The sequence below is a fragment of the Diospyros lotus genome, unplaced genomic scaffold (assembly GCF_014633365.1).
Source record: "Diospyros lotus cultivar Yz01 unplaced genomic scaffold, ASM1463336v1 superscaf1, whole genome shotgun sequence".
In the NCBI taxonomy this organism is placed as follows: domain Eukaryota; kingdom Viridiplantae; phylum Streptophyta; class Magnoliopsida; order Ericales; family Ebenaceae; genus Diospyros; species Diospyros lotus.
In genome coordinates this window covers 1426322-1441188 of record NW_026267104.1, presented here as the reverse complement: position 1 = coordinate 1441188, position 14867 = coordinate 1426322, and the positions used below count along the sequence as shown (strand labels likewise).

Here is a 14867-nt window from a genome sequence, read left to right as displayed (position 1 = left end):
CTCGTCTTAAAAGCTGTGTTCCACTCATCTCCAGGTCAAATTCTGATTTGATGATAACCACTTCTAAGATCAATTTTGGTAAAAATCACAGCTCCATCAAGTTTATCAAGCATGTCGTCAAGCCTAGGAATTGGAAATTTGTACCCAATAGTAATTTTGTTGATGGCTCTACTGTCAACACGCATCCTCCAACTTCCATCTTTCTTTGGTGTCAATAATGCTGGCACTGCACATGGACTCATGTTAGTTTGAATGTGCCATTTTCTCAACAATTCCTCTACCTGCTCACGCAAAATCTCATTTTGCCTAGGACTCATCCTGTAGTGTGGTAGGTTAGGCAACCTAGCACCAGGAACCAAGTCAATGTGATGTTGAATATCCTTCATAAGAGGTAGCTCATTAGGCAACTCGTCAGGAACCACATCATGAAATTCCTCCAACAATCCCTGCATCTCCATTGGAATTTGATTTACCTTCAGTGGCTCACTCATGCTCTCACCCTTGATAACCAATAAGTGAACCTCTTGAGTATCCTTACACTCCCTCACAAACTCAGTGTGCTTATGTGTAATGGTAAGAAAATTTCGCCTCTCCACTTTAGAAGCTTTGGTTTGGTTCTTTTCTATTATGGGTAACAAAGTATAATGCACACCTTCTTTCTCAAGCTAATATGTGTTCGTCCTACCCGAGTGTTTAGCATCCACATCAAATTGCCAAGGCCTCCCAAATAAAATATGGCAAGCATTCATATCAACAATATCACAATAGACTTCGTTGGAGTACTTACCAATAGAGATAGGCACCCTGCAACGTTTATCCAAATGTATGCCACCAACTTCTTTGATCCATCCAATCATGTAAGGGCTTTGATGTTTTTAGGAGTTAACTGCATCTTTGCCACAACGTCTCTTCCTATGATGTTCTCCTGACTTCCACTATCAATAATCAACTCAAAGATTTTTTCTTTCACCGTACACATCGTGCGAAAAAGCTTATGCCGTTGAGTAGTATCTTCATTCTTTTGAGATAGCATTAACTTCCTCACTACACAGGTATATTCTCCATGTCCATAATCTTCTTCGTCATCCTCCCCATCAAGCCCGCAATATACTTCTTCTTCAGCAACATTTTCCTCTTCCCTTTCTACAATGTTAACTGTTTTCCTCCTTGGGTAATCACTAGATCGATGCCTAACCTCATTGCACTTGAAACATTTTAAAAGAATAGGCTTTGTATAAGGATTAGGGGATTTTGGAAGATTAGAAGTACTACCTCAAATGTTTCCTCCGTTGTAGCCTTATTAGGGTTGACTGTATGGGGTGGATTGGAGGGTTGCGCTCCCTAAACGGACTTGCCTTTATCAAAAACTGCTTGTTTATTTTCATTCCCACTATACCGATGATAGTTGTCATTACGAGCTCTCTCACTCAACATTAACTCAGCCTTTAAAGCTAAGTTCCTTGCTTCTTGCACACTCAGAACCATTTGAACTCCAATTTTATCATGAATAGCAGGCTTTAATCCATTCAAGTAACGAGCTGCTTGTTGATTATCACTTTCTGACAATTGGTTTCTCTCCGCCAATCGCAGAAACTCAGAGGTATATTCATTCACACTCTTCATTCCCCGTGCACATCTTTGATAAGCTTCAAACATATATTGTTCATAGTCAGAGGGCAAAAACCTACCTCTTAACAGCTGCTTCATTCGTCTCCATGTCTGAACTAGCTATCGGCCTTCCTTTAATCTTGTCTCTTGTAATCGCTCCCACCAAACAGATGCATCGCCCTTCAATTTGTAAGCCACTAACTTTACTTGTCGTTCATCTGGGATCTCCTTGTATTCGAAAAAACGGTCAACCTTAGTGATCCAATCCAGGAACCCCTCAATATCAAGATCTCCACTAAAGGTAGAAATATCAACTTTTAGTTTATACTCATCGTTGCCCTAGTAGTTGTGCTGATGCGCATTCCTCCTAACCCCTCTACCACTAGGGTTAGCTATTGCTCGACCAAAATCATCATTTTCATCGCTATCTTCAATCACTGGTTTTCTAGGATTAACAAGGACATGATTAATGGGTGGTCTTCTCGCTCCGGCTTGATTCACCGCATTATTCAGGTTCCTATCATCATCAACTCGTAGGAATGTGCCCAATTGGTTGCTAATTTGCTCCAATCGCCACTGGATAGTACGAGTTACTTCCCTTCTTCGATTGTTCTCCAAACTGCAGACAACCCCTGATCACCATCACGAGGCTGGTTCCTACTGTTACCTTCAAGATTGGCCATCTGATTGGTTGATTAACCGCTCTGATACCACCTGACGCAGCGTGTAGCGCGTGTGTGAAAAAACACACACCAAAATAAACCCTTGAAAGAACAAATTTCAATGGCTGAAGCTTGGCCTTCAAGAAGACGCAAAAATAAGACTGTTTTGTTAAGAAAACCCAAATAGGTTGCTGAAATTTGATTGAGAAAAACTTAATTACAAACTCTAGATCCTAGGCATATTTATAGTATTTGACTAATCCAAAATCATCTATTATTTGTAAACAAAATCCATTTAAAATCCTAATCCAACATGGAGTAAAATCCTAAATCAAGTAGAAACATGAAATTGAATCTTAAATCAAGTAGAATTCTAAAACTTAAGAAGTACTAAAATATTGTTCCGGCGTGATCGGGTCGGCTTTGGGCTGGGTCTTGATTGGTGACCGCATCACGTAGGCATCATCATTTTGACCATGGATCGTAGTTCTCCCTTAAGGCCACTTACGAAATTAGATACAAAGTACTGCTCAGTTAATGATGGCTATGCATTCCACATGCAAGCCCTTAATTCCTTGATCTTATCCAAATATTCAATCATCGTTCCTACTTGTTTGAGCATCTTAAATTCTCTGATTACATCAGACATATTCTTCTCCCCAAACCTCACACACAACTCCTCTGCAAATTCATTCCAAGCTGCCCCTCTCTCAAGGCCTTGATCCACCCTTGATACCAAGAGTCGATAGTATCATTAAGATAAGTTGCTGCCATGGTTACCTTATGCACCTCAAGTACATTGTACAATTGGAAAAAATCTCACATCGACGGACCCACCACCTAGGCTTGGATCCATTGAACAGAGGAATCTCCAGTCATGGTATTGGGGTATGACTATTAGTATGGGAAGTAATTCCTCTTACCTGAACTCCCGTGTCCTCCTCCAATGGTTCAGTTGGCTCCTCCATCCCTAGAGGTCGTGGGAGGATTCTGTGGTTGGAATGGCTAGGATTTGTGAATGATCGGGGTGGAAATTCAGGCTACTGCCTAAATTGAGGCAAAGAGGATAGAATATTGAACATGCTATTGATCCTCTGTCTATATTGCTCCCCATTGTCTCTCTCTGCTTCTCCAATTCACATTGCATCCCTTCATGCGAAGTGATATGTTCTTCCCTTCCCTGAGGTATCGCATTGTGTGTCTGATTCATTTCGAATTTCAGCGCCAACATTCGTGTCTCCAATTGCTTCAAGTGAGTATCCTCTACCATTGCTTCTACATCGCTAGATCACCACAATTGCTTGATTCGATCATTGTCTTTGTCGCTGGGGATGACCGGCTCTGATACTAAAATGATAATTCTTGAATCTGAGACTTGTGCAATTTTGGAATTATAGTAGCTGTAGGAATTTGAATTTAGGGGAGAGAGAGAGAATTTGAAAGGTGGAGGGAGACTTAGAGAGAATAGGAGGGAAAAAATTATGTTCTATTTCATTTCATAATTCCCATCTTCACGCATCTGTTCTCCTTTTATAGGAAGCCTTTTAGTTGTAACCGAAAGTGTATAAGCTGTTAAAGCTATAACCGTTTGGTACAACTACTGCTCATTACAAGTATTAAGCTAATTACAGGCTTGCCCCCTTTCTACTAATTACATCCATACCCTTGTTTGCCCTTTGGGGCTGTGACAAGGTTCAGTCCCGGACATGAGTGCAGACGACAATTGTCGAAAATGGAGGGATTGGAAGAAGATGAAGAAGATGTTGTTGAGGAGGCAGAGATTCTCAAGGAAGACTTACAGGGGAGGCAGAGATTCTTAAGGAAGACTTACAGGGAGATGAGGGAGGAGAAATCTCTTTCCATGCTCTAAAAGGTTGTCCTACTGGTAAATTTGTTAGGTGAAGGGAATGGTAGGAAAAAGAAGGTTGATGGTGTTAAGATGGTGGCAATACCCATAGCTTTTTGGATGAAGCCACTGCCAAAGCTTTGAAGTGCAAAGTGATGGCCACTTTTCCTTTATTGGTGACTCTGGCTAATGGCGGCAAGATTTACAGCAGATCCAAATATATTGACTTTAAATGGATGATACAAGGGCACAAATTCGTAGTGGATTCGCTAATCTTGAAGTTGGGAGGCTGCAATATAGTTTTGGGAGTAGATTGGATGAGGACACTTAGTCCCCAAATCTTTGACTTCAACAGATTAGAAGTAACTTTTGAATTAGAAGGGAGGAAGTTGACATTGACTGGGAGCCTAGAAACCGATGAATGCAAGGTGATCACCGAAAGGAAACTACACAAAATGTTTCAACAAAAAGAGGCTCAGGTGGTTCTGCTGTATTCCATATATGCTATTGAGTTGGAAGCATGGATAGAATTGGAGGAAAGCAGTGATACACCTTCATATGATGATCACTCAATCCCCACAAGTACTGCTACTTTACAATTCCTTTATGATGTACAATATTGGGACTCTTTACAACTTCTATTGATTGAATTTGGGGACTTGTTTGCTGAACCAACTGCCTTACCTCCACCCCGACCCTTTGGCCATACCATTCATCTCAAACCGAATTCAGAACCTGTAAATATCTAGTCATACAGATATCTTCCCATTCAAAAGGCTGAAATAGAAAAGCTAGTTAAAGGCAATGCCTTTACTATTAAAAACAAATTCCCTATCCTTATCCCTATCATTGAAGACCACCTTGATGAGTTGATCTGAGCCACTGTTTTTTTCTAAATTGGACCTTAGGGCAGGGTATCATCAAATTCAGATGAAGCCTGCTGATATACCAAAGACTGCTTTTAAAACTCATTAAGGCCTTTATGAATTCACAGTTATGCCCTTTGGATTAACTAATGTTCCTGCTACCTTCCAAGCCCTAATGAATCACATTTTCAGCCCATATTTGAGGAAATTCATACTTTTTTTTATGATATCTTTATATATAGTCCCACCTTTGACCAGTTCTTGGCCCACCTACATACAGCATTTAAGGTCCTCAGATTAAATCAATTGTATGTAAAGTTATCTAAATGTACCTTTGCTAAGGAACAAGTAGAATACTTGGGCCATATAATTTCAGGTGAGGGAGTTAGCACTGATCCTAGCTGCTATGGTTGAGTGGCCAAGACCGACAATAGTTAAAGAATTGAGAGGTTTTTGGGGCTGACAGGGTATTATAGGCGGTTCATACAAACTTATGGGGTGATAAGCAAGCCTTTGACTGTATTGCTCATGAAAGACAATTTTCATTGGAATCCTATGGCAGAGGCTGCTTCCCTATCATTAAAAAGAGTGATGACTCAGGCTCCTGTCTTGGCATTACCTGATTTTGTTAAGCCATTTGTATTGGAGACTGATGCTTGTGATTCGGGAGTGGGGGCTGTGTTGATGCAAGAGGGAAGACCACTAGCTTATATCAGTCAAGCTTTGGCCCCAAAGCACTTGGGACTCAGTGTTTAGGACAAGGAGTTAATTGCAGTATTGGTTGTTGTGGATAAATGGAGGCACTACTTAGAGGGAAACCACTTTATCATCAAAACTGATCGTGAAAGTCTCTTGTTCTTGTTGCAGCAGAGGGTAGCACGCACAATTATAGAAGAAGGGAATGTCTAAACTGCTAGGCTTCAACTACATAATTCAGTACCTGAAGGAAACAGAAAATGTTGTGGCTGATACACTCTAGGAGGGAAGAAAAGGGAAATTGTCATGTCATTACTGCAGTTGTTCCAGACTGGGTGCAAGATATATTTGCGAGCTATGAAATGACTGGTTGGATGAAGGACCTTTTTGCTCAAGTAGTAATTCAACCGGCCAGTAAACCTGGTTATACACTATCTAATGGCTTAATCAGGTTCTAGGGTAGGCTGGTGGTTGGGGAAGATGAGCAGTTAAAAGACCAGATCTTGTGGTCATTACACAACTCTCCTTTGGGGGGACATTCAGGCCTAAGAGCTACCTACCACAAGGTGAGGCAGCTGTTCTTTTGGCCTGGCCTGAAGAAGGACGTGACTGCTTTTGTGTTGTTATGTGCAGTTTGTTAGCGTTGCAAACATGAACTGGTCACTTACCCTGGTTTATTACAGCCAGTGGATATACCTGAATTGCTCAGAAGGAAGAGATGTTATTCTGGTGGTGGTTGACAGGCTTATGACGTTCGCTCATTTTTTGAGTTTAACTCACCCCTTCAAAGCCCAAGAGGTTGCTCGAATATTTTTGGACATTGTTGTGAAATTACGTGGGGTCCCTAAATTTATAGTATTTGACAGGGATAATATCTTTTTTTAGTGTTTTTTGGCAAGAACTGTTCAAAGTTTGGTGGTTGGATTACATATCTCCACAACCTATCATCCACAGCCTATCATAAGTGCTTGGGAGCCTATTTAGGGTGCATATGTTTTTCGAAACCCAAAATCTGGAATATGTGGTTATCCTTGGCTCAGTGGTAGTACAGTTCTAACTATCACAGTTCCTTAAAGGAACCCCCTTTGAGGCTCTATTTGGGTATAAACCCCCTCTTTTACCTTCTGTGATGGACAACCCAAATTCAGTAGCTATGGTTGATCAATACCTGCAGCAACAGCAGGATATGCTAACACTGATTAAGGAGGAGTTAGCCACAACCCAAAACCGTATGAAGTAGTATGCTGACAGAAGGAGATGTGAAAGATTATTTGATGTTGGTGATAAGGTTTACCTGAGGGTGAAACGTTTTCAGCAGCATTCCTTTTCTAATTTTCCTGCCTCTAAATTGAGTCCTAAATACTATGGGCCTTTTCTAGTTGTGGCCAAGCTTGGGTAGGTGGCTTATCGATTGCAGCTGCCAGCTGATGTGAATGCCCATCCTGTGTTCCACGTATCATTGCTTAAAATGTCAGTGGAACCTACTGCAGCCACCAGTACTAATCTTCCTCCAAGTGGAAATTGAGCCTTGGCTGTCCTGGCGAAATGAGTGATATATCAGAATACATTGCCCATTACCCAAGTTTTGGTGCAGTGGTCTCATTTGCATCTGGACCACACTACTTGGGAATACTTGTCAGACTTATTTAAGCAATTTTTGAGGCGGCCAAGCTATTGTGATTTCTTGGGGACAAGAAATCTTTTAAGGAGAGGGGACTGTCATGACCCTAGGGTGATGACAGTAATTACAGCTTACTGCAATTACTGCATTATACCTTATTTGCTGCTGTTACAACTTGTACCTTTCAGTTACAGTTACAAATGAAAGCTAGAAGGCCTATAAATAGGCTACCATTTGGAGAATGGGAATTCATTGTGTGAAATAACAAAATTCTTTCCCGCTAAAAACCTCTATCTTCTTTCTCTTTCTCCCTATTCTTTCTGTTCTCGATCTCTTCTTAAATGCCTAAAGAAACCCTAGGTCAGGTCTAGGAACCTGACAAATTTATCTTCCAATGACATCTAAAAATTTCTACTTGACAACTCCTTGGGAGAGAGAACAACAAAAACAATAACAATCATGAGTCTTAATCCAACTAGGTGGGGTTGCCTACATGAATTTTTGTCTCCCATCAGTTATCTCCATGTTCATATCCTCAATAATGCCATTATTTTTTATATCAGATCTAAAGGCTTTCCTCCAATATTCTTTTGGTTTTTCCCTCCCTCTTTTGCTACAACTTTGCTATCTCATCCTCTCACCTCATAATTGCTTCTATCAGTCTTCTTGATAGAGTATAGCATTAAAGGATTACCATTGGTGGGAAGAGAACAAGTATTAGTGTTAAAACATCTGTAGGAATAAAGAAAGTACTAAAAATTGTGTGTTGTATGCATTCTGAGATCATCCCCCCTCCCCCAAAATATTAGTGGAAACATTTAGATAACAGTAAAATTCCATAGTTTTGTTAATACAATTTCATAAGAGAGATGCACAAATTATAATATGCGGCCAAGCAAGTTCATGCTGTACTTCTTTCAGATTTGTGGTGTTATTGTGTCGTTATTCTGTTGTGTTCTCTGTCCATGGGCACTGCAAAAATTAGATAGCGTGTTTTGTGCATCTTCGCCAATTCTTTAAAAGCTTATTTCTGTTAAATATTTGTCTGTCTTTCAGATGTTTTAATAGCACTTAATGTTGGTGTCCATCTATATATGCTTCGAATTAGCCATTAAAGTAAAAATGATTGTAACACATGAACATTTTAGATGACCACCTTGGTAAGCAGGTAAATCCAAGCTATTTCTCTGTTGTTCATAGGAGAGATTGGAAATCCTTGTTCTTAGTTTCTTGATCATCTTGTACCTGTACCTCATCCAAGTTCTCTACTCTTTCACATTTTTCTGATCTTTACTTTTATTGTCTGACAGTATAATGATAACAATGGGAATCCATACTCAGATGTGTTCTGGCTTGCTACATTAGTGCAGTCCATTGGTGAACTTGAATTTGGACAGCAGGTCTGGAGCTACTATTTTCATTGATTTCAAAGAGTATCCCTGCTTCTTCTTGACAAGTGCCACTTTTTCTTTATGCTGGCTCTTCTTGACTGTTTACAGTTTGATATTCTGCTGTGTATAAGGTTGTTGATATATATGGATATGCATGCATATACATTTTGTTGCATATATTTGTTTGTTAATAAAGGCATGCTAGACTTGATTGAAAATTTTTATCCACCGTTTCTGCCTGGTTTTGGACAAACACTGTATTTTCTCTTTCCAAGTTTGAAGATGCCTTATGTCGCAAGAGACTCACATCTCTCTCTTTAAGCAAAAAACATATCTTAAATACATCATGGAATGCAGGAGAAATGATCCACAGCCATGGACCTGCAGAGATTTAGAATTACTAGTCACATGCAAATATTACTAGCCACAACCCAGAGATAGGTTGTTGGTTTTACTGCCTACACATTTAAGGGGCTTAATCTTTCTCTTTGCCAAGAAGCTGTCTGTGTTACATGCCAACCGCTAATAAGCATAGATTTCTTGAGAACTTGGGATGTTGGACACTTCTAAAAGACTAATGCTCGTGGATTTATGAGGGTTGCTGTCTGAGACTTGTGTTCAGTCTCTGTATAGCAAGGTGACATACTTTAACTCTTGGAAAGTAATTTGGCAGTGAGCAATACAATTGAAATAACGAATATCCACCTGCTAATTTCGTATAGGCCTTCTATTTTAGGAACTTTAAACTTCCAATCTGTGTAGTGACTAGTGATAGTTAAGACGCTTGGACACATGAAAAATTGTGTCCATCTTAGACACCCATGTGGATATGATGACACATTGGGCACTTTCCAATATATATATACATCTTAGTGTGTTATTTTATTATTTTTTAATTTGGTTTGCTTGGTGATGAGAGCATCTAATTGTTGCCTAGAGAAATGTAAAACGTAATACAAGTTTGAAGGAAATAACTTAAGTTAAAATAATTAATATAAAAACCATATGGATTTATCTTAAGTTTTTTGCCTTGAGAATTGTTGATTTAATAATTCTAAAACACAAACCATCTTTTTTCTTTATGAACTTAGACATTCTAAAAATGGTAATTTGGACTTTTTCATGTGTCTTTTCTAATTTGAAGAGCGTCAAGATTGATATATAAGACTAGGCGCTTTTTCCATGTCACAGCCTAGTAGTTTGTGTCCGCATTTTACAAATTCATTGTGTAGCTGTATTCATGCTTCCTGGGTAGGCAGAGGTTTTTGGGATAAATATCACTACCTTTTAGATATCTTTCCAATATAGAGAATGTGAAAACAAATATCATACTATTTGGAATAATGAAATATGCATGCAATTTTTTTGATCGGCAAAGCAGCTAACATTAAAAAGTTCCCAAGGGGGCACCATGTTAAATATACATATATTGAAAATGTAGAAAAATTTTCCATGGAGAGAAATATGTGCTGGAAAGGTTGACTAAAAACCACAGGCAAGATACTAAGCACCTCCATATGCTTATGTCTATATTCATTCATTTGAGACAACATGTAGTTTTTCTTTTAGTTTGAAGTTGCCATATTAGTTTTTATATACTTTCTGGGGTGTAGTAATGCCCAGTGTTTATACCTAGCTTTCCCCAAACCAACCTAATAATGGAGAAGACAAGCCTAAAAAAGTTTTTCAATTCATGAATTTAGCTTGAAAAGTTTGTGCGCTTTGGAAATAGTCTAAGCTTAGGATTCTCAAAGCCCCTGATTTGTCCATTTTCTCCTGCAAATAATCTTCTACTGTGACCATTCCTGTGAATGGTACTATTAATTTTTAGAATTTGATGTTCCTGGAAGTAAATCTTCTGCTGTGACTGTTATTGTGAACAGTGCTCTTTGTTTTTACGTCACATGGTCTGACAACTTTATCCTTAAGCTAGGCTCCTTTATGGAAGCTTACATTTAGGTGGTCTAACTTTGTGACAGAGTATTCCTTTTTTATCATCACTTCTCAAGCGCATCGATCGGCTTTTGCAATTTGACAGGTTTGTTTTAATCTCTGATTGTTGGACTGAACTAATTGATTAACTTGTAATTGATTGCATGTATGTTGAATGGCATGTACAGGCTTATGCCAAGCTACAATGGCATACTGACAATCAGCTGCATCCGTGCATTGACTCAAGTTGCACTAAAGCTCTCAGAATTCATCCCACACGTTAGTATTTCTCCTGACAGTATTCTAATTTTCAAATGCTCTTTCACAACTTACAATTCTTTTTTTTTTTGTGGTTCAGGATCGTGCAATTGCACTTATCAGACCATTTTGTGATCTTAAGTCAATTTGGCAAGTTAGAATTGAAGCAAGCAAAGCTCTCCTTGATCTTGAGTTTCACTTCAAAGGCATTGATGCATCGTTAAAGTTGTTCATTGAGTACTTAAAAGAAGAGCCCTCCCTCAGAGGTTGTATTCTACTTACTTCAGTTAGATAAATCTTCTTTACTCTGATTCAACTCATCCTTCTGGATGGGGTGGGTTGAGTCTATTATTCTAATCTTGTCATGATGGTGCATTTTCTCACCAGAATTCTGATCCATTATTACAGGGCAGGCAAAGTTAGGTGTCCATGTTACGAGATTATGTCAGATGAGGAATGGATCTCATTTTGATCATGATGTAAGCAGCGAATCTCTTGGATCCTTGCTTCGTCTTCTTGAAAGTCGCATGGCATTCAACAATGTTGTTCTTCGTCACCATCTGTTTTGCATTTTACAAGTCCTTGCAGGCAGGTAATGGAACTTTAACTATCCTTGAGGTACTGGAATATATGTTTTCTTTTTTATTTGAAGCATTTCTATGTGGTGAAACTCATTAACCCATCTAACATTTTAATATCTGTTCTGTGGAACATAACTAACAATTAATGTTTCTTTGGTTATGGTTGACAGCAACTCTTGCTATAAAATACAGTATTTGGAAGTACCTCGCAATTACTATATGAGTCTCTTAAAAGCAGTCTCTATGTCATTATTTGAGCCTTTGAAATGTCTGCATTTTCACGATTCAATATTTTAGAAAGAGCATTCTTATCACTCAGATGAAAGACAATTTAAGAAAAACGCAAAACTGCTACTAAGGTTAACACTATTAAGTTCATTGTAATGTTAGGAAATTGTGAGAATGTTCATCAAGTGAACAGGAAAACATCTCATTTGTAAAAGTTTGATGCATCTGCCTCAACACTATTCTGCCACTCACATTGGGTAACATTATTTAATATGTCCATTTCAAATCAGCTTTATTAGATGTGGAAATCCAGAATTTGGGACTTGTGGAAGAAATTGAATATGCCAAGGGCAAATTTGATTTTCAGGATGTTTAGTTGGGCAGGTGGGTATGGTATCTCAGACCAAATTAATGTCGAACAAGTAGAAGACATAGGGCAAATCAAGTAAAGATCAATAGCAAGTTGTAGAAGCAAAATGGCATAAACGTGAAAAGGGCCGACAGCAGATAATGTCCTTTGCACTTTGGTAGTACTTTATGATGTGGAGTAAGTCGAGTAATGGTGTATGAGAGAACCAATGGGCCCTTAGATTGACAAGGTCCTTATCGGTTCATCAGTTGGATGAAGAACCAATCCCATTGTTTAATTTTTGTTGGGCAGCTGATTTACCTGAACTTAGTATGCGTAGATCTGGAAGCTGTAAAAGTAAAGCATCGGTTCTTCCAGTCTGCTGCTTATCTTTGTTTTGGCAGAATTTAGAACTAATGAGATAATAAGTCAAAGAAGCTTTTATTTCATAACAGTGTCCCTAAATATAGATTCCACCTTTTCAGGCCACCAACACTGTACGGAGTCCCAAGAGATGAAACACTGCAAAAGAGCTACGCAAAGACCTCAAGTGAACTGAAGAATCTCTTTGCATTTATGGTTGAGCAAGCCAAGCATCCAGAGCCTCCTGTTGATGCCTCAAACCCATTACCGATAGAGCCTACTGAGGACATCCCTAACACATCAGATGTGGAGCATACTGACCATCCAGAGCCTCCTGTCGATACCTCAAACCCATTACTGATGGAGCCTGTTGAGGGCATCCCTAAAATATCACATGAGGAGCGTATTGCCGATGGTGCCCCTAATCTATCATGTTTGGTGCCCACTGGGCCAAATCCTAACTCGTCACATACAGAACCTACTGCAGACATCCTTAAAGACGCTTGCCCGGAGCCAATTGGGGACGTTCCTGACCTGCCACATCCAGACACTACAGCAGCAATCCACAAGCCGTCTAACCCAGAACCTCATGTGCATACTCCTAACTTGTCGCATGATGATTTAGTTATTGTTCCAGATGGCTCTAAGGAAGCTGGTACTATCTCAAATAGTCACGAGCGGAGGAAGCCAGTGGTCAAGATCAGGGTCAAGCAATCCGCAGCATCCAGTAGAGCAGAGGATGCAGATAACACCACAGTCGAAAAATCTCAAGGTAGACAAGTGGACGCTGATCGTGGTCCCAGCAGTTCTTTTTCTGTCGATGCACCCCAAAGAAATTTCACTGAAGCTGTGTGCACAAGCAATCAAAACTTCGATGAAGTCAACTCATGCCAGGATCTTGGGTCCCGGATGACCGCCAGCATTGGTAGTGCCAAACTTGCCAGTGAAGGTGATGAGCTCAGGAAAGAACTCCAATGCACTGCCGATTCAAGCAAGGTTTCTGCGCTGCCTCCATCTGATGACCGGTCTTCACCCGGCATCTTCAAGGATAATGGCGCGACAAGAACGCAAAAGTATGCCAGCCTTCAAATTCTTTCTGTGGCAAGACACGATACTGATAGTGTTTCCTTGGCCTCAGCTGACCATAGTAAAGAGAAATCAAAGAAGAAAGACAAGGAAAAGAAGCGAAAGCACGGTCACCGCAAAGGTCACTCTGACGACCCGGAGTACTTGGAAAGAAAACGTTTGAAGAAGGAAAAGAAGCAGAAGAAGAAGGAGATGGCAAAGCTGCTGAGCGAGCAGCAGGCAAAGCCGGCTTCTTCAGTTGAGTTGCCGAGTTCGAAAGGGAGATGTGAAGCCGCTGACGACGAAGCCAAGATGGCTCCAGTTGAGTTTCGGGGTAGGAAAGATGAAACTGAAAATAGGTTAGTAACGGACTTGCAGGGTAAGCTGCAAGAGGTTGAGACAAAGAGGAGTCTGCAAGTGAAACCAGTTGAAGCTGGTGGATCAAAGGTAGTGATAAAGATGTCAGACAGCCGGGCTGAGACACCGGAAGGTAGCTCTACTCACAAACTCCGAATTAAAATCAAGAATCGAACAGTCAACAAAACATAATTACGTGATGTAACTTTTACTACGATATTGTTTGTACATTCTTCGTTTGATCTTTTAATTTTGGAATGTGTACTATTGGAGTAGGGCTTTTCACGTAGCAGGTTTCTGTAAGTTTTTTTTTCTTGTTTATTGAGTAGCCAGCTTGACCGGAAATGTGATGTACTGATGAGCATTGTAGCAGCATGTAGGACTCTATTAAAATTGTGTCAAATCATTTAGGAAACATAAAATTTGTATAAAATTTGTTTAGATTCATCGCTGGGCTTGGACTATATTGGTTTTAATAACAATGTTTGGAGGGCATTGTTAAAAGATTTAAAAGCTTGAGATTGGCATTGATTGTTAGAATGATGTTACAGAGAGCATTGGGTAATTTAACATCCTTAATATCATCTGATGAATCGATTTCTTTTTGGGGCCAAGAGGGGAAATAAGAAACCAGAAGTGGTACCCTTTGTGACTGTTATTTCATCCTTTACTTTGAGTTTTCAATGCCTTGGGAAGCAAACCTTCATTAAGCTATAACAAAGTGTATTTCATGTTCTGTAAAAGGTACCAAGAGGCCGACCTCTCTAGAGTAAGGAAAAGCTTCCATGAAATAACAGTCAAAGCAAAGGCCTGCCTAAACATGGCCAGAGATCACAGCAGTCATTCCAGGAGATTTGTGATAGCAGCTAGTAGGGAGAAGCGATTTATTATTATGAAACATCCTCTACGTCCAAATTAAAATTTTCCCAACCCATTAAAGTTACATGGCAATATGATATTATTAAAGAATTTTCTATTAAATATATATTTTTTAGAAAAATATATTACTGTGATATTTTTATATTATAATTTTTTAAAATTTAG

At 39.5% G+C, this 14867-nt stretch overlaps 1 protein-coding gene across 3 annotated transcripts in view; it reads left to right on the top strand.

Annotated features, from left to right (window-relative positions):
- LOC127793224 (transcription initiation factor TFIID subunit 2) overlaps positions 1–14270 on the top strand; it is a 53920-nt gene extending 39650 nt beyond the window's left edge. For 2 of the 3 annotated variants that reach the window (XM_052324029.1, XM_052324030.1), the window contains 6 exons: positions 8610–8699; positions 10670–10728; positions 10811–10901; positions 10981–11146; positions 11289–11472; positions 12524–14270. In XM_052324029.1, the coding sequence (XP_052179989.1) occupies positions 8610–8699; positions 10670–10728; positions 10811–10901; positions 10981–11146; positions 11289–11472; positions 12524–14015 (2082 nt within the window). In that variant the 3' untranslated portion in view covers positions 14016–14270. The remainder of the gene's footprint in view (positions 1–8609; positions 8700–10669; positions 10729–10810; positions 10902–10980; positions 11147–11288; positions 11473–12523) is intronic. The other variant, XM_052324031.1, reaches the window with a different exon arrangement.
- Positions 14271–14867: the final 597 nt, after the last annotated feature.